Below are 21,238 nucleotides of genomic sequence, written 5' to 3' on the forward strand. Positions count from 1 at the left end.
TGTTACTTTATTTTTACTTCATATTGCAATCATTTTGTTTTAAAAGGTTATTTATTTGACGCGAAAAACACGCAATAAATGCTACCTCTAGTTGGGTAGGAATAAGCTTCTAGCCAAAATGCCCGTATGTCAAAATTATTCAATTTACAAAAAAAATACGTAAATCATAAGTAATTTTCGCTACTTCCATTTATTGCATAACTATTTAACCGTAACATGAGTAGGACGGAAGATATTGACATATAAGTGATTTTAGCGCCTTTTTTCTGACATGGCGGACGTGTTGCAAATATATATGTATGAACAGACACATCGAAAAGTCAGCACGAAAATTAATTTGAAAACAGCACGTCGATATCAATAATCAAAAATTTCTCAAAACCCAAAATACTTTCCAGATAAGACTTTCAAATTACAGAACTATTCACATTCTCTATTGTGGTAGTTATGTGTCAAGTAAATTTTAATTTCATTTTATTATTCACTTAATTCGTCTTCTTTTTTTTTTTAATGTTAGGTACAGATACTTTTTTTACAGACATTTTTTTTTTTTATCAAATCGAAATAATCAACATTGCCTTATATCCGAGTTAATGGTCTAGATGTAATAAAAAACCTTGCGTTGTGTTTTGCATTTGACTGAGCTTGCTTATTTTGTTACATTATACAGAAAATTTAATTTCACTTATACTCTATTCCAACCACAAGAGGACAAAAGCCAAATCAACAACATTTGCCGACAAATTGACGCGATATTGGTCGAGAGCTTGATTAATCTATGATATTCACTAATCACTATAAATTAGCGAAAAAATGGCGTTTTGAACGTCGAAACGACGTCGAAACGAAAGTGTTATCGGAATTTTGGATGTAAAATTAATGTGGAAATAAGTAGTTAAGTGTAACAGTGTTGTATTATAAATAAAGATATATTAATGAAGAACTGTAAGTAGTGCACAATATTAGCAAATCACATGAAATACGTAAATCTGAGGTTCGTTTAATTTTTTTCCTACACTCATTGAAAAAGGTCTTAGTATTGTTGTGTTTTTTAGAAGGTGAGTAAGCCGGTATAATAACACAAGGAACTTAGTTGTAAGGAACAGTTAATATTTCCCACAGCGCTAGTCTATGGGAACTATTTACTAATAGTTATATTTGTCAGTTCGTCTTAATCTAAATAAAAGAATTACAGCATATATAAGGCCGTAATAAAATAATATCAGTTAACGTAATAAAAACATTGAGACATATAAATATACATACATGTCGGAAGCAACCGTAACTAAATTACGTGATTTATGCGTTTACTATTAATAAATTATTCTAAGGTGAAGTGACGCATAATTTCTTCAATTTTAACGAGTTTAACGATTATTTTACACTAGCGTTGTTTAAACGCCAAGTTCAATAGCGCTTATTATAGAAAGTCGAAGTACGGATAGTTATAGGTAGCTTTGATACTGTTCTGTAGCTTCATGTGTCTTGTCTCTGAAGAAATGGCTTTGAGCTTGATGGATACATATGTTGACATGTAATTCCTTTCTTTTGTTTTTCCTTTTTAATTCAGTGCATATTGTGGTACTAATGAATTTCACCTAGCAAACTTAGCTAATACAAAAATAAAGGAATTTTGACCCATCGGTTTGCTTACATATGTGGTAATATACCAATAGTGTTTCATTACATTATCTTAGGAAGTATAACTGTATAATTATTTGTTAAAGACTTTCGTCAGTGTGAAAGGGGCCGTAATCGTAAACAGAGAAAGAAGAAAGAGCACGGCGGCCATTGCTCGTTTCGCGAGTCGCGTTCACTGTCAGTGTCAGTTTTGACGACGCATTCCACGCGTCATGACGCGTTCCATTTTCAAATCAAATCGCGTAAATCATTCGTAAATTTTAACTTAAAAAGTTTACTAATAAATAAAAATGGACTTAAAAGAGATAATAAAGTGGTTTATACCGTGTTTCCACGTGCTACTATATTATAGAATATATAAAATTAACTTCCGTTTGATTATTTGTTTGTTTTTACTATTGCCGTGTCCCAGTTTCGCGGGTAAAGTGTACCGTAGTGACGTTGTTTTCAATAGTTATAATGTTAATAATAATACCAAAAATATAGGTTTATTTAACGAATATCAAGACCAAGATCATGACAGGATAAATGCACCTCGGACGTATAAAAGTTATGAGGATACCTCTGTTGGTAAGTTTAAAATTATCAGTAAACATCTAAAGTAATATTGACAAATCGTTTTTTTTTTATTATTGCTGTGATCGAAGGTGACATTATAAAGATACTAAATTTAAACTTAAATAACGAGTATGGCGATTTCTCTTTTAATAATAAGGTAAATAACACACCAGCATTCCACATAACCACACAGAAAGTTTTTGTATATTATAATATTAAAAAGTTATTCTTAAGCTGTACGGAGATGCTAATATACATTATAAAAATTAAAAAAAAATAAATTGAGACTATTCTATTTTCAAATGTGTTAATATTATTTCTAGTATTGTTTTGACGCAAATATTAGGAAAATCACGCGCTTATTTTGTGGAGGTAATTGAATAGGTATTATAAGCAAATCTTAGATTTACATTATACATGGGATTTGCTAATAGCTTGCGATATTGTGCACTACAAACAGTTCTTGATGAATATTAATAATATATAATTTATAGTGTTGTATTATAAATAAAGATAATTATATATTATCTTTATAACTCTATTCCACTGAACTACCTAACTCCATCAAAACAGTATCTCGTATCTGTGCTTTGGCCGCTGAATCAATTTCAACTTCGGTACATTCCAGAGACATTTCTCCAGACATACATCAAAATTGAAAAACATTCGAGGAAATTAATTTTATACATGCTATTTCCTTTATAAATCTTCTACTTTATAGAAAATTGTAGTGAGTTTTTTTAGTATAAACCCCAAAAAATATGAATTTTGTTACCCAAAAAAACCCTGGATTTAGCTGAAACTAAAAATCGTATCTCTTATTAAGACATCCAATTTGTAGTAAATGGGAATTACTTACCTTATAGAGTGCGCAGTTTTATGTATTTTTTTAAAGGTGACCGCAGTGCGTTAAGTTGTTTTTAACTGACGTCCAAAAGGAGGAGTCTCTTAATTTGGACGTTTAATATATTTTCTATGTATGTTAGGCATAACTACGTCATATATTCATACGGATTTACAAAGTTAATGGATTTGGTTAATGCCGAAACTGATATTCCGTTCATAAAGATCTGTTAATGACTTTCGGAGACAGACAACGGAACTCTTCAATAAATCCCAGAAAATCAACCAAACTATTGTCGATTTATTTATTTTTTTAAAAACTTTAATTCCATTTAATGAGTATTTTCGATCTTTGCGTATAATACGACACAGTTATACTTTTCCTGTTTCGACAATAACTTCAGAATAAATAGTTTTGACTTTGACTATAGGTCTAACTAGCTCCTTTACGTGGTTCTACCCACGTTACACTAGTACATCGTCCCAGGATACCGTAGCGTGATGTAAAAGTCTAGAATTTTCCTTAATAAACAGGCAATCTAGCCCAAAAAATTTTTGCAAATCGAACTGATTGGAATTTTTTTATATAAACAAACTCTTATAATATTAGTACAGATTATACGCGACATCATTCTGTTTAATAACGAGAGAAAACAGATTTTCATTTTGATACGAATGTCTCGAAATTACTCAAAATTAAGCCAACGGCGTTAGCCCGAATATAACCATCTCTAGTATCTTTGAGTCAGCCAGTGTAATTAGAGCCCTTTTGGCGTTTAGTTGCCTGTGCATTGACGCTGTAATGAGTGGACTACCTAGTATAGACTGTATTTTTAAATGTTGAAAAAGAGTAACTACTGAGTTTCTTGTCGGTTCTTCTCGGTAGGATCTACATTCCAAACCGGTGGTAGCTTCACTTAATATAATTTGTTAAGTGACGGTTCAAAAGTGCTTGTAAAAATATACTTGAATAAAGTATATTTTGATTTGATTTGATTTGATTACATCCCCTAAGTTTTACCGGCCAAGGCAATTACTACTACAATTAATGGTAATTAAAACTCCATTCCAATCACGTGAGCGTTAAAGACAAAACAACATTATTGGTCGAGCTTACATAATCTCTGAAATTCATTATTGATTTGCGAAGATGTGTTGACGGTGTTTCGAACGACGACGATTTGATTTGAATTTCCGTGTGTTTAATTAGTGTTTATATTAATCTTGTTCTAAACTATGAAGTAAGACATCGTGAGGAAGCCTGCATATGTTTAATTTCAATGATTTTCTGTAATATGTGTATCCATAAACCCTTTAAACGTAAGTTGCTTCTTTATCCAGTCCATGATTCATACAATCTGTTGATTTGCTTATGTAAATCAAAGGCTTTTTTATCTTTATTCCTATTTCGATTGATATTAACTATAGAATGGGTCCCTAGGTTGATGTCTTAGCAGTTCGCTTACGGCTCCAGCACCAGTTCACATCGTGAGATCGGCAAACAAGTTTGGCGTCAACTTGTTCGCAGGCTGTACAAGCTATTTCTGAATAATTTCTTAACAATCTTTTTTGAAAATCTGTCTAGTTCTTGAATTCATTTTTAAAGTTTCGTCTATTCCTCGCTCTGATATTTAGACTCTCAGCAATTATATTGTCACAAGCTATAATGTAAATTGCAATATTTGTTCGGCTTGCGACCGAAATAATACTGCTTCCTTATCTTATAGCTGGTCTCCGTTAAAATCGGTCATGAGGAAATGATTAGGTCATAAATATAATCAAACGTCAGTCATTAATAGCGAATAATGTTCTCAGCTCGCTAACGACTTTGGTTGGCAGTAATTTGCCAAAGTAATAAGTGCAAATACGCAATAAATATTCAATGAGCGAACACACAACCTAAAGAACTTGTGGTTCCTTTTGACGACCTCCGTGGTCGAGTAGTGCGTACACCAGTTTTCATGGGTACGCCACTCCGAGGTCCCGGCTTCGATTCCCGGCCGAGTCGATGTTGAAAAAGTTAATTATTTTTCTATGTTGCCTTGGGTCTGGGTGTTTGTGGTACCGTCGTTACTTCTGTTTTTCCATAACACAAGTGCTTTAGCTACTTACATTTGGATCAGAGTAATGTATATGATGTTGTCCAGTATTTATTTATATTTATTTATTAGTGGTTCCTTAATAATACATGATATCAAATATAACAGACCATAATCACTTATAACATTAAGTTACTTTGGGTTTCTTATGGGTAAAATGCCTTCACCTAATTCAAGTATATGCAACATCATAGACACGTACCGTGTAATAATAATGTGCTCGGAACGAGGCTGATAGAATATCTTTTTTACGCTTAATTAATTATTGCGGGGGGGAGGGGCGTGTAATAGTGTCCTCTTTGGTACATCAGTACCAGCGCAAGTTTTGTACAAATTAATGGTATATTTTATAATAGTAATTCAGCATTGTATTACGTTCAATGTTCTGCGAACACTACGAGGGTAGCAATTTGTTGAAGAAAAAACATTCTTTAAAATAAATTATAAAAAAAAAAACATAACATAATAAGTTGTAATTATCCTAAGAGCAAGAGTTATAGTTTGTAAATATTCCACTAATGGGCTAAGGCCCTTTGAGGATAAGTTTTATTTGTCTTCTCCAATAGAGTTTATCTACGATCTCTTCACCGCCGATCACGAGATGAATTATGAACACAAGAACTTTTTCTTTTGTTATTATTTTATAGTATTTATAAATAACCTTTCAGTTCACTTTTACAATGAACGATACATATAAATTATATTCAAAGCTAGTTACAGTGGTAGAATCTGTGGCAGTACATGTCCACAATGTTTTGAACGCGCAATCGGTTAAAATTGCACTCGATTGCAGGAAGAGACCAAAGTAATGAAGAAACCCTGTAACGTATTTTACTTGGGTGTAAACAGAAGTTTAAATATCCATTATCCGTAATTTTAACTGTCAAATATGTAGAAATTACTTTAAGTCGCTCGTCCCGAATTGAGTAATTAAATTCTGGGTTTCTTTTACTCATAATCGGAAGCCTAAAAATCGATTCCCACATTGAAATAAGGTGAACTTTGACGCGAACTTTCATCCTCAAGTTCACCCTCTTGAGTTATTTATTTAAAAACACTTCATCAAATATATCTTACTGATAAAAAGAGACCTGATTACCTATTTATATTTTCGCACTTTCAAAACTTACAAACTTAAACCACAAAACCTTTCATCCTAAATTTCACCAAGTTTACCTGCATTTAAGTCTAATATGATAATACCTTTTTCCACATTGCTTACATCAGATGAATTCATAAAAACTTACACCCCCCATTTAGCCAATCTAGGAGATGAATTTTGATAAATCCCATCTCGAGACCAAGTGGTTTAGTCTGCGTTTTGTTCGTTAGTCAGTCGTGTTAAGATGTTACTATGTATATGTTAGTATATTATGACATATAATTATTGCTGCATCATAAACAATTTGCATTTACGAGGCTCGACAAGCAAAGTATGACGTGAAACCTCGTAACTGATGGTTATTTAACGAATTTATAATTAAAATAAGAGAAGAGTTTAGTTGGAATAGTTTTTTTTATATAACATGTGTTGGTGGACGATCAAATGGGCCATGATGGTAAGTGGTAACCACAGGCATTGACGCCGTGAGAAATAATGACCATTCCTTACATTCCTAATGCGCCACCAACCTTGGAAACTAAGATGTTACATTATGCCTGTAGTGGCTCACTTACCATTTAAACCGTAACACAACAATAAGCATTGTAAGTATTGTTGCTTAGTTTAAATATATAATGAGTGGAAAGTACCTACACAGACGGGCTTGCACAAACACCTAGACCAAGTAAACATGGAATTAAATAAATGAAAACATAATAAAATATGAGCAACTTACCCCTGAAGCCCTTATATGTTTCTCATAAAAAGGACGAATTTGGTGGTAGGGCTTTGTCCGTCTCGGTAGGTACCACCCACTCATCAGATATTCTACCGCTAAAAGCAGTACCTAGAATTGTTGTGTTTCGGTTTGAAGGGTGAGTGAGCCAGTGTAATCACAGACACAAGGGACATAACATCTTAGTTCCCAAGGTTGATGGCGCATTGGCGGTGTGAGGAATGGTTAATATTTCTTAAAGCGCTATTGTCTATGGGCGGTGGTGACCACTTAACATCAGGTGGCCTATTTGCTCGTCTGCCTACATATATCATAAAAAAACGCAACATTTTGTACAAGAAAGAAAAGACATAAATATTTTGCGCGGCACGGGATTGCTAACTTTCAGAATCTTACGAATTTCTCCACAAAACCTAATAACGATGCGAGATGCGGTCCGGATGTATTTTAGAAATTCCTTCGAGATATGTAAATTTCTCTACCTTGTTTTCCTTTACCGCGTAGTACGTGACGAATTACAAGCGATCGAAAAACCCAGAATTTCTTATACGAACTCAATCCAATGAATTTAAGTGGCTTTAACCACGTTCTAAACCAGTGGCTCTCAAACTGTGGGCTGAGGAACAATGTTGCATCGTGAAGCCAATTATAATGTTTCATTTTAAAGCACTTAATTATATATAATGGGACTTTATAAAAACGAATATAACTCAGTAATTATACAGAATAATTTCATAAAATACAATGGTAGCTATCTTGTGTCTTGTGGCAATATTATAGATTTATTTAGGACTCTGAATTCAAATGATAAAAATTTACAATTTCGGAATTAAAAAATTCGTGAGTGCCATGGTACCCTTTTTTGGTGCACCAGCATCTTATAACTGTGGTATAATGGTTTCTACGACAGTTTCAAACTTATAAACTACTGAAACAAAATGATAAGTTAATTATAGGTAAACACCGCATGCAATAAGGTAACAAGAATAGTAGACATCAAGTAACAAGAAAAGTATACCTAAATTGAAAATAAAAAAAAGAGAAAATTCATATATTTTACTCGCGAAAATTGATGTACAGACAATTCATACGCTGACGTCATGTGATCGAAGTCTGAGGCTTATGCATATACCGCATACATTGCGACAACACGAATATTTACGGTGTATGTATGAATTTGTTTTATCTTTTTTTATGCTCGATAATGAAGGGACACATCGTGAGGAAGCATGTGTTGAATGTGAATCTGCTAAGTGTGTATCAACTAATCTGCATTCAAAATCAAAATATACTTTATTCAAGTAGGCATTAGCTGTATTGTGAAGTTCGGAATGTAAATTCTACGGAGAAGAACTCTTTTTTCAACATTTAAAATATATTTATATAATGTGTCTTGCCTGGAAATAAACAGCATTAGCTCCACGCTTTGGAGCAGCGTGGTGAAATAAGCTTTAAGTTCTCCTTAAATGAAAAGAAGACATTAGCCCAGCAGTGGGATATTCAGGCTGTTAATATATCATTGATTATGCAAGAGAAATAAATGGCTGATGGATCAATAGACTAAATGGACGGACGGACTTCCGCCAATTGCGGATATCTGGTTTCATTGATTCGCCTTTGTGTTAAATTCATTTAAAGCGAAATCAGAGTTTCCCTTCCGGTTATTGCTTTTTTGAAATTCATGAAGTTTCATGTTTTCTATAAATGTTTTGAGTTAATTTTGTACAAGTAAAAAAGTACAGTAATAAAATATAAAAGTTTATTGTTCCCGTCTTTAAAAAGATTGACAGCCACTGACCTGCAATGGTAAAAAGTTGATACATAAATAACTATTAAGTTAAATATTTATGAGGACATAAAATTGGCGTTTGTTGCGAAATACATTTCCATAAGCCTCCTGATGTTGCAAGAGTTGCAACTTTGAGCTTAAATTTTTTTTTATTAGTCTTAGACTTAACAGCCTGGCCACGGGACGTTCGCCGACGCGAATATTCGCGCGGTGCGAACGGCGTACGTATGTACTAATCATGCCACGCGCAACGGCGACCGGCGATGCGACCGGCGAATTGTACCGAGCGAATCGCGCGGGCGACTTGCGGCGCGACGGGCGAGCAAGCCACGGATTCGGCGGTAGTCGCGGCGAATAAGAGCTGTGATCAAACGAATTTAGTTTTTTTCGCGGCGAAAAATGACTACCGTAACTTTTATTGCTGAAACACTAGCTAGACCACCTATTTTAATGCTCATTCTAGTATATTCGAAAAAAAAATCTGGATATATTCTGTAACTCTCGTATTTCTTGTCTGTCTTCCAAATATTAGGTCTTGAACCAAAAAACGATTACTGTCAATACTGATTAAACAATATCGAGATAATTTTGATAAAGACATTTTGCCGTCGGACGTCCTTACTGGTCGCAGCGGCGAACGTCTCTGTCCGACGTCCGTGGCCTGCAAACGGTGCCGCGCGAATTGTCGATTCGCCGTTCGCTTCGCCGTTCGCATCGCAGGCCGTAAGTATAAAGTTTAAGCACTGCGTATATACTATACGCGAGTAATACCGCCATTTTTAAAAGTAGTGTCCAATCAAATGAGTTCGTATAATTAAAAATGAGATTGAATATAACTTTCTTCTAATATTATCTCGTGATACTTTCGATGGCTAATAACATCCATCAAATTAAATACGTAACAAATTAGCGGTGCTTGAGTTCAAACTTGCCATCTATGGTTAATGAAAAAATATATTTCGTGTGCACTCCACGGCCGAATACAACCTATAAAATAAATTGGGAGACTGTTTTTGAAGTTATCTTTCCTTGTGCATTTTATGATGCGCGTATAGACTGATTTGACAACTACACGTAGGTTTAGGAGGCCCTAGGTTAACACTACTCAGGGGCCCACCTAAGACATATCTGATGATTGAATTAATTTAATTAAATGGGTTTGATTATTTGCAGGGCTGCAAACCATACGATCTGTTTAATTTAATAAAGTTATGAATTCTTTCGCATTATCGTCTATTTTTGACTTTTACTTGACTTGGCCTTCCTGGGCTGAATCCCAAAAAGCCATATGGTAGATCTGGCCCTGCACTAAACCGCCTTACTCGTATACCTTCCTTAAACCTTATCTATCTCACTTACTCATACGAAAAATAACGAAAGAAACATGTTCGTCTATTTTAATTGTATTTTTCATTTGTCATGACATGTATCATAAGCCTTGTATTTTTTTTTATTTCAAATGCATAGGCGGACTGGCAAATGGAGCACCGTGTGGTACGTGGTTACCACTTCAAAAAGATATTAATACTGTAAGAAATATAAACCATCTCATCCCTCCCATATTATGATCCTTGTGTTCGTAATTACACTGGCTCACTCACACTTAAAAACAAAATACACCAATACTAAGTATTGCTATGTGATAACATATATAAACAACTAGCTGTGCCCGCGATTTCGTGCGCGTTTGAATTTTACAAAAAGGTTATTTTTGTAGCCTAAGTTACTCCTTATTACATCAGCTATCTACCAGTGAAAGTCCCGTTAAAATCGGTCCAGCCGTTCCAGAAATTATCCGGAACAAACAGACAGACTGACAAAAATTGAAAGAAAGTGTATATGTATAAATACGCATTTAGTTAAAAGCGGTTATTTTAATATTACAAACAGACACTCCAATTTTATTATATGTACCTATAGATTATAAATAATTATTAAATAAATATTTAATTCTGGTAAAATTGTGATTTTTTTTTTCGTGTTAACGTTAGATTATAACATCGTGGGGGGGGTATACTTGTCTTTAGGGTGAAAATCTACCCAACGTACTAACATCCATCAATGCACAATAGATCAGCATATGGACCCCTTGTCCAGGAGACGTTTCCGAAAGTATTTAATTATATATATTTGATTTTCAGGACGAACTTTTGGTCGGCCGTTCAAGAAAATGATCCAAGCTTTGATACCGCTGGCGTTCCAGCTCGGAGCGGCTGCGACTTGGGCGACGGTGGCTGCGCTTGTGGGCGTCAAGACCTTAGCCGTTACCTTGATCATACTCAAACTACTGCTGGTCGCAGGTGCTGCAAAGGTAAGCCTTATTATTATAAACCACACATGGGTAATTTACTCGTACACCGTGACAGCAAACGACGTGGCGCTATCCAATGCCGTCTACTCCCTTGGTAACCTCGGTTGACCTCGAAAACTATTCAGGTTACCGATAGTACTGTCGATACTATCGATAATATCGATAGCTCTCTGTAAGCAATACTATTGGTAGCAGCGATACTATCGATAGTTTTGGACTATCGACAGCTTAGGTTAAAAGTAATGGTTTTTGCAAAACTATCGATAGTATTGCTCATATGGAGCTATCGATACTATCGATACTACCGATATGCCACACTAGAAAAAAAACATTATTTTTAACGAAGTATAATTGTAGATAGGGTTCGATCGGGTCTATCGTAGTCCTGCACGAAATTATTTATATAGATAGAAAAGAGACATACCTCTTTTAAATGTAATTGATATATAAACTGACACAAATAACTTTATTTCGTATAAAATAAACGCGTGTAAAATTTAATAAATAGTAAATATATAACAAAGCTTAATACGTACAATTTTATTTTGCTTTTGCCTAGATAATTTTAAAATGTTTTTTTTATTTTTTTATTTAGATGTAACATTGCATCTACTGTTGGTTGTCCTATGGAAAATAAATAAATAAATAAACAAGTATTAGCTCCACGCCTTTCTATCATCGATGTAATTGGAATATCAAACATTCGTTGATTGATATTATTACCAAACGAAAGTTTTAAAAGAAAGTCATAAACTATATCGTTTTTTTTTATCTATCATACGATAATATAACCGGAACAATTGCACGTGTCTTGTTTTTGTCTGTTGTGATGATGGCATGGGATGTATTCCATTCAGCCACGTATAAGAGGAGAAAAGTCAAATAAACAACATTTGACAGCAAATTGACGCGACATCATTGGTCGAGAGCTTGATTAATCTATGATATTCACTATTATTGCGACAAATGGCGCTTTGAACGTCGACGAAACCGTTACTTTGGAAGTAAAAATAAAGTGGATATAAGTATATAATTAAATGTAATAGTGTTGTATTATAAATAAAGATATATCAATAATAAACTCTTAATAGTGCATAATATAGCCGAGTTATAAGCAAATCGCTTGAAATACCTAAATCGTACTTCCATTGGAATAGACCATATCTCCATCGCGGTTTATATGACGACGTTTGATGAGACTAGTAATTGCAAGCACTACATTAAGCACTCCTATAAGTGGGTTCGAATCCACAGCAGTCGATTTAAATTCACTTATTGCATACTGGGTTATACGCTAATGTGAAAATTTGATAAAAATATTTTATTTACAAAAATCTATGTTAAAATTATCAGGCAATGGAGTGAAAGTCACTTTCTAACACGTGTGAAGAGGATGAGAGATATATTTGCTAGGATTTAGAAAGAGACGGATGCATCGGAATGTTAAAAATGCGTTCGAAAATTTATCGTTTTTTTTTTTTACTATAATTAAAAGGTTCTCGATACGGTTTTTGTTACTTCCACTTTTCTTTCCTCACGAACCGATCGGGAACATTATTTTTTTAATAAATTTCTAGGAAAACTTGTCCTTAAGGCCACTAAAAAGATCACCCATTTATTATCAAAATGGGCGTTTTTTTATGATTTTTGATAAATTAATTTTAATTGCAGGATATTGTTTGACATATTTTTTATATATTATTGTTAAAAGCTAAAACGTTTCATGCGCACCTTTCCGTCTTAAACTATATTATAGGTGTGCATTTATGAGTGCGTGACGACCGTGCTTGACGTGCTCGACAAGATGTCTTAGTGTGCGTGCAACGTCATAGAGTAAAGACAGCAAAAAAAATAAAAAATAGATTATATTTATTGGGTTTATTTTATTTAAAATTATGAATTTAACGTCATCTTCTCGATACAGCCTTCATTCCAAACCGGAATCTAATCTTTATTTTATACAGTTCTGTAACTTTACGATTCAAAAGTGGTTTGAATCGTATATTTTGTTTCATTTTCATTTTATTTCACAATCACAAATCAGTTAACTAAAATATACATTGAAACCATTGTTTTTTATTTCTAGATTTACAATACTGGTTTAATGGGTAGGTTTTTATAAAAATTCAGGTGGGTTCGAAAGCCCTGTTGTTTACATCTTGTTACCGGTTCTTTTCCGAACCGGTAACAAGCTGATGCTCGACATTGAGGTATAAATAAAATAATTGGAAATTATTTTTAAAATCCTACTTAGTTAAGGATGATCAGCGATGAATGGCAAGCACAACTGAATTTTCATGTGCTTGATTTGTGTTTATAATTCATCTCGTGCTTAGCTGTGAAGGAAAACATCGTGAGGAAACCTGCAAGTGTCGAATTTCAATGAATTTCTAGCACTAATGTATCCCTACCCGTATTGGAACAATGTCGTGGTATATTCTCCAAAAAATCATAGGGAGAGGAGGCCTTAGCCCAGCAGTTTTATAATTGTACGGTCAGCATAAAAGGGCCTTAAGGCGACGTAATTTCTTTTCTCTTTTCTAATATTTTTATACTCTATGTACGTTGACTATATTTATTAATAAGAAATAAAACTAATGGAAATCTTATCATGTATCTTTGTTACGAAACTTAATATACATATAGCTTATTAGACATATACTAGAAAATGATACTAATAGTCTAAATTTACAGCTACTATTAATGTATATAAATATAATAAAAAAAATACGAAAGTAACCGCTTATCTGGTGGATGTCATCCGCAATAACCGATTTAGATGGAGTTTGCTACGGCGGTAGTTTCATTGTCAAAGATATAGGATTAGGATTTATATATAGATGTTTTAACTGTAAATTAAAAATGTAATGTTTTGTGTGATTCTCATTTTCAGATCGGAGCGCTGTTCGCTTCTAAAGGCCATGATCATCATCAGGCATGGACCCCCCAGCAAAAGGAGATACACTTGCATATACACAATGGAGGGTTGCACGGCGATGAGCACAGTGTTCCTATCTGTGAGTATTGTATTTCTATCAGGTTATTAAGTTTGACAGTTCCTTTCTTGGTCTTGTTTTCATTCATTTTAGAACAATAGACACAGTAAAAAATACATTTCAAAATTATATTGTTGTACTAATTACTTAGGTAGTCTAGCGGCAAAGTTAAATGAGCCTCCCCTCCCTCTAAACTTTAAAAAAAAAAGTATTTTTACAAGCATTTTTATTTAGTTTACATTTGTGTGTGTTTAAATAAGTGTAATATATTAATTTAATTTATTAATATTAGTGAATTTCTTGTGAGTTGTATAAAATATTATTGTTCTACAGTATTATAAAATACTATAAAGTAGATAGATGAGGTTGCTAAGATATAAATGGTGGTAGGGCTTTGTGCGAGCTCATCTAGGTAAGTACCACCCACAGACCCACACTGGTGGGGGCAAAAAAAAGATACGTAGTATTGTTGTTTTGTAAGGAGTGTTTAATATTTCTTACAGTGACTTTAGGTCTATGGGTGGTAGTCGCCGCTTATCATCAGGTGGTCCACTTGCTGCGATCATCTATATATGTCTAAGAAAACAAAAATTAAACTTTGTACACTGTATTTTTTAAATAAAAAATCTATTCATTGCGGCATCTAGCGGCGAATAGTTATACTATTATTATCACCATCTATTGAACAATACATAGAACGAAATGTCGGTATGACATTTGAAAATATAAAAGAGTAAATTACTTTACAATAAACTTACATTACGAAACTCAAACCCTTATATTTACACATATTGATAATTAATTTATTTAAAGATTAATATGATATTTATAAACCTTATCGAAAAAATAATTATATCGCTACAAAATGTCGCTCTACTAAGTATTGAGTACATCAAGTCGACACTAGATGGCGTTATAACATATTTTCATTTTCATTTCATTAGCAGCTTGTAAATTTCCCACTGTTGGGCTAAAGGCCTCCTCTCCCTTTGAGGAGAAGGTTTGGAGCATATTCCACCACGCTGCTCCAATGCGAGCTTGCGGAATACACATGAGGCAGAATTTCGTTGAAATTAGACACATGCAGGTTTCCTCACGATGTTTTCCTTCAACGCCGAGCACGAGATGAATTTAAAAACTCAAATTAAGCACATAAAAATTCAGTGGTGCCTGCCTGGGCTTGAACCCGAAATCATCGGTTAAGATGCACGAGTTTTAACCACTGGGCCATCTCGGCTCTCATATATTATATTTTCATACAATGACAATTATTTACTTTTCAGCGCCATGGAGCAGAGAGGGACAGAGCCAAGCGGATACAAAGCAGGTCAACGTTATTTACGAGCCCTACCCCGGACCTCAAACTATAAGCACCCCATATGGACACTACATGAAAATCGAACCGGGGGCTCAAGTCACCCAATGACGAATGACCAAATATAGATCTTAAGTTATGTTGTGTTGTTGGTGGTAAGTGCTGGGTCCACCCATCCACCAGGCTATTTAGCGAAACATTTTGTTAATAGGATGAGCCAGTGTAATTATTGACAGTATATAAAGCTATCCTATGGTGGTGATATCATTTTAAAACAAAAATTTAAAAAGTAATTGATATTTTTTTTAAAATTACATTTCAGTTATAATCCAATACAATACAATGTATCTGTGGCTTTATATCAGTTTTTTAAGATGGCAACATTAAAAAAATCATACTATAGGACTTCGAATTCATTACATTTTAATACTTTTAAATTTGTTATGTATTAATTATATATATTATTTAATTAGTGTTATTATATATTGACTGACTGCCTCATATTAGGTATATAGGCTAGATAAAATTCCCCAAATCTCGAGGTTCAAATCCTGGATAATAAAAGGTTATTGAGTTTACCTGTCAAAAAATTCTCTGTAACAGCCCGGAGGAAAGCAACTCCTGTGCCTTGGATAGCATGCAGCTAGCTGGTCGTATCGGATTATGAGACTGATGGAATAGAGGGTGCAACTGTGCTTATGTGTGTGCACACACATAAGCTCCATAATATTTCCTGCATAGTTTTCTGGTCTTCCTGGTCAAGACGACATCATCATTAAAATAAGCTTAAAGAGACTATAAAACTATGATTACTGATACCTTTTAAAATAATCATAGTATCTTTTAAGATAAATATATATTGTTATATAGTAAGTTAAAAATTAAACTGAAAGTATTAATTTATTTATATCGTAGTTACCTTAAAGTGTTAAGTTAATTTATTTATTTAATATTTATTATTAAGTCAGTACAATTGTATGTCTGTACTTAAATCAATAAAAAAATCAACGAATTTTAGCATTTTGTTATAAATTGTTTCTGTAACTTGGTGCTAAAAGGCGAATACACAGAATTTAGATTAAACTAGATACCGCAAGAAAAACCGAGCGTATCGCCTTGTTTATACCTACGGTTACGTCACCTCCGCCATACTTGAACATGGTTATTTGAATAACAGAATTACTTATAGATGGTGATACCTTCATTGTCTCTATTTACTACCCGAGAAGAGTTTTTACACTTTATAAAGGTACAATTACAAGGACACAAACTAAAGTAGTATCCGGTCTAGTTTGTGCATAGAGCATGCTTGGTCTGATTCATCTTGTATTTTATAAATCTGTGAGCTAAAATCCTACTTTTGATAAACACAATATAAACAATGAACATATATATGGATAAACTTCGACGTTCAAAACGCCATATTTTCGTAAATCCATAGTGAATATCATAGACTAATCAAGCTCTCGACCAATGATGTCGCGTCAATTTGCTGTCAAATGTTGTTTATTTGGCTTTTTCCTCTTATGGTTGGAATAGAGTATATATGTATATATATGTTAATTGTTTTGTACAATGTATGCCTTTTTGCGAAATTTTTATTAGTTATGTTAGGCGCCGTTTTAGCACTATGATGTTTTTTTTTTTTAATTATTTGGCAAATTGTGAAATGACTGTATCTGTAATGTAAATTATATCTTAAATAAGTTCCTCTGTTTTTGTATAATTTTAATAAAATTTGATTGTCTTGATGAATTTTTATTTCCCGACTTTGAAATTATTTGTCTATGGTTTCCTTGGGTGGAGTGTTTAATGATTTATTATAGTAAGAAATGTTGCCAGGCTACAAATTTAAAGTTGATTTAAAGTATAATACTTCCTTTTATTTTTATATATTCTGTAAACGGTCATCTTCGTTTGTAGTCATTGGCCCTGTAAAAATTATTAACCTTGGGAATCTTGCGTCTGATTTCCTGTATGGACTCTCTTCCACCCTAGTCTAGCAAGATGTTAGTATGTGCTCGTGCCACTGACGATTTTTTCTTTATAGGACAATCTTTGAGCATGAGTGAGGCATTCCGAAATGGTGGTAGTTTTTGATAATAATTACGGGTTGATACCCGTAATTTAGCCCGTCTGGGTAGGTACCACCCACCCTTCAGATATTCTACCGCCAGAAAGCGGTACTCAGGATAGCTGTGTTCCGGTTTGAAGTTTGAGTGAGTCAGTTTAACTAAAGGCACAAGAGACAACATTTTAGATCCCATTTAATATTTTTTAATACATATGTTACGGTAAAAGCTCGAACTAAGGTAAATCTTAAGATTTTCCAGTAAAACCTAAGATTTACCGACATGAATTGTATATTATAAAGGGACGACTTTTTCGGACTTTTACCAAACTAAACATTACCTAATCTAACATGTAAATCCTAAGATTTACCAAGTGAATGATGGTAAAAGTTCGAATCCCAAAGTTTTATGGTCCAACCATTCATAATCGGTAAATCTTAGGTTTTACTGAAAAATCTTAAGATTTACCTTAGTTCGAGCTTTTACAGTAACATATATATAATACCCGCCACTGTCTAGTAGCGGGTAGGGCTACCTGTCCTATTCGTACACCTATCTACATTATATATAAAAATTATTATCTAATTAGATATATTCTTAACAGTAATAAAGGTTTGAAATTACGACGACGTAGGAAAAGGTGGTCACGTGTCCTGATCTACCGCGTAATGATCCTATAAAGTCATCAGAGTTAAATCAAATCTGACGTCACACGGACAAGTTTCCCTTGACACGACTGATCGTTTTAACTATAATTTTATTATAATACTTTAGCACACAACTTCTATCGACGTAACTATGTTTTTTTATGACAGTTAGGATTGGAAAATTACCTAACAGATGGTAAGTGGTCACCACTACTCATAGACGTAAATATAAAGACAGGCACATCCTCAACCAGGGCGCTGAGGTCGCAAAATATCCGGGAGTAGTATTTGCGGGGCGACTCGCTGATGATGGTGAAGTTTTGAACTGTGGGTGAAATGCCCCAGGGGTTTAAAATCTTTGTTGTGCTGAATAAGAAGGAATATTAACCAACCTCATAAGCGCATTCAACCTTTGGAACTATGATGTTACGCCCCTTGGGTCTACTTTAGTTTATAATATTCTTAATATAATTAATAGCAGTATTTTTTTTAAGTTGCCTATTAAAAAAATTAATTTTCATGTAAAAAAACCTCAATAAATAAGCCATATTACTCAATACAAGATTATATTCAAGATAAAAAAGTGTGGACTTAGTATTTGTTGATTTATATGCAGGATATACATTAATTATTTTAATTAATTGTAATTTATTGACATGTTCCGTAATTAAAATAGTGGAAAAGAGTAACTTCTAAGTTTCTGGCCGCTTCTCGGTAGTATCTACTCTCCGAACCGGCGGTAGCTTTAAATTTCACATGACACTAACATGGCGAATCAAAAGTGCTTTTATGAGCCTACTTGAATAAAGAGTATTTTGATTTTAATTTTAAAGAGCCAATAACTGCCTAAGATACTTTATAGTACCGGTTATTGGTTTATTGACACAAGCATGAGTCTAAACGTAGCAAGTTTTCTCTCTTTACAGGGTAGTATTTTAAGTGGCAACTTTTGATAGGTAAAGCGAGGTGAGATTTTTTTTAAATAGATGGACCTCAGTGATCGCATATGTCAACTGTAAATGGCATATGTAAATTTCCCACTGTTGGACTAAGGCCTCCTCTCCCTTTGAGGATGTTAGGAGCATATTCTACCACGCTCCAATGCGGGTGGATTCAAATGCGGCAGAATTTCGTTGAAATTAGACACATGCAGGTTTCCTTCACCGCCGAGCACGAGATGAATTTTAAACACAATTTAAGAACATGAAAATTCACTGATACCTGCCTGGATTTGAACCCGAAATCATCGGTTAAGATGAACGTGTTCGGGCCACTAGGCCATCTCGGCTCTAATTAAAATAAATAAATCATTCGTATGATATTTTTTTATAAATATGACATACCCGAGATAAATAACCTATTTATCTCGATACAGATTAAAAAATATTGCAAATCACTTATAGTTTTATTTAATCTGTAATTGATAAAAATAATTATTGTCTAAAGTTGAAATTCTCGGCTCATCACTACAATAATATACATATATAAAACATATATTATGGTAACGTAATTTTTTACTCTTTACGTTGGTGTTAATGGTGAAGCTCATGGTAATCTCATACTTGTCAAATCAAAGAATTCAACAGATGTCTTATAATGGAATAATCTTTTGAATGTGTACTAAGACTTGGCGTTCCCCAAGGAGCAATTGTGGGTCCTTTTGTATTTTTCTTATATATAAATGATATTCCTTTTTTATATTAAAGGTATTTGTGATATTGTATTGTTTGCTGATGATACCTCATTACTTTCTTAAAATTGACAGGAAACAACCTACGACGATGTCAACAATGCAATATAATTGATACAAAGTTGGTTTACGAAAGATAATTTAGGTTTAAATGCAAATAACTCGTACTGTTCGCCTTACTTTACTTGAATAAAGAAAATTCTTGATTTTGATATAAACCTTCCTCTTAAATCAATCTTATTCGTGAAAACCACCCTAAAATCCGTTGCGTTTTTTAGTAGTAGAGTAGCGACTTTGTTTTGGACTATGTAGCCTGTATCTTGGAAATTACTAACATTTATTATTATAACAGTTTGATTTGAAACTACGGACTTAGTAGAGTGTTTATTTATTTATTTCAATGTTTTAACTAAAAATGCGCAAAGGCGGTCATATCCCTTACAGCGATCTCTTCTAGACACCCTTTGATGCGAGTTTTATAAGAAAACAGGTGCAGATATTAGTGAGGAGATAAATAACTATTAAATTAGAATATTTATATTAAAATATAACAATAAACTACACACAACTACATCCAATTTATAAACACACACACACCGATAGCATGTGTATTTAAATTTCGTCTTTTGAACATATTTTAGCATTGTGCTGTCAAATTCTGCAACAATTCTATTATTAGACGTCCTCTAAGTATCATGTGGCTGTTGACTTTTAAATACCACGTGTTTCGACATTATGCGCGTGCGCGCACAGATTTGACCAAGGGCGTCTTGTGTGACGTCATTGAAACTAGTATCAAACGGTCGAAAGTACTAATCGTTTTTGAGGTCATTTCAAAGATGACCGAAAATCTTTTGGATATCATTTTGTACCTACTACGTTTTTGGGTACAAAATATCAGAGCATCTAATTTTAATGTTTCCCAAATATATCTTCCAGATACCAAAAAGATAGTACTTTTTCGGATTTTTTTGGTAAATAAGGAACTAAATTACAACAGATTTGAACTAAGCCAATCAAACTATGACTCGATTCAACTCGACTCAACCCAAAAATTGTGTCGATTTTACCGTTCGTAGAAATTCCTGACTAAAGCCGACCATATACAGACAAACAGAAATAGTGATCAGTTTATTTCATGAGAGACTATTTTCCGCCCGGCGCTTCGTCCGTGTGTCTGGAGTGGTGGGGGTTAAGACGTGATAGTTCAGTTTCCCATATAATATCCTGTAATCTGGAAAGTTGGAAGTGTTTACATTCCTATGCCTTTGAAAGCACAGCTCAGGCGAGGCTGGTCTGGTCGTATTGCATGCTGTTCCATCGGATCATGAAACTGATGGAATAGAGAGTGCATCTGTGTGTGCACACATTGTGCACTATAATATGTCCTGCGTTGGCAGGTAACCCTTGAGATTGGCCGCCATGATTAAAATCGATTA

At 33.8% G+C, this 21,238-nt stretch overlaps 1 protein-coding gene across 1 annotated transcript; it reads left to right on the top strand.

Moving 5' to 3' along the window:
• Positions 1 to 1,843: 1,843 nt before the first annotated feature.
• LOC125074147 lies at positions 1,844 to 17,004 on the top strand. Its single transcript, XM_047685375.1, has 4 exons — positions 1,844 to 2,211; positions 10,910 to 11,079; positions 13,973 to 14,096; positions 15,359 to 17,004. The coding sequence occupies exons 1-4, from the start codon at positions 1,932 to 1,934 to the stop codon at positions 15,499 to 15,501; spliced, it is 717 nt and encodes a 238-aa protein (XP_047541331.1). The 5' UTR covers positions 1,844 to 1,931; the 3' UTR covers positions 15,502 to 17,004.
• Positions 17,005 to 21,238: the final 4,234 nt, after the last annotated feature.

Source organism: Vanessa atalanta, chromosome 27, assembly GCF_905147765.1.
Source record: "Vanessa atalanta chromosome 27, ilVanAtal1.2, whole genome shotgun sequence".
Classification (NCBI taxonomy): Eukaryota; Metazoa; Arthropoda; class Insecta; order Lepidoptera; family Nymphalidae; genus Vanessa; species Vanessa atalanta.

Bases quoted from the DNA above. Each gene is read 5' to 3' on its own strand.
- LOC125074147 (XM_047685375.1), top strand. From the start codon at position 1,932: ATGGACTTAAAAGAGATAATAAAGTGGTTTATACCGTGTTTCCACGTG. The intron at 2,212-10,909 runs GTAAGTTTAAAA...TTTGATTTTCAG, and splicing joins TTATGAGGATACCTCTGTTG to GACGAACTTTTGGTCGGCCG. The intron at 11,080-13,972 runs GTAAGCCTTATT...TCTCATTTTCAG, and splicing joins TGGTCGCAGGTGCTGCAAAG to ATCGGAGCGCTGTTCGCTTC.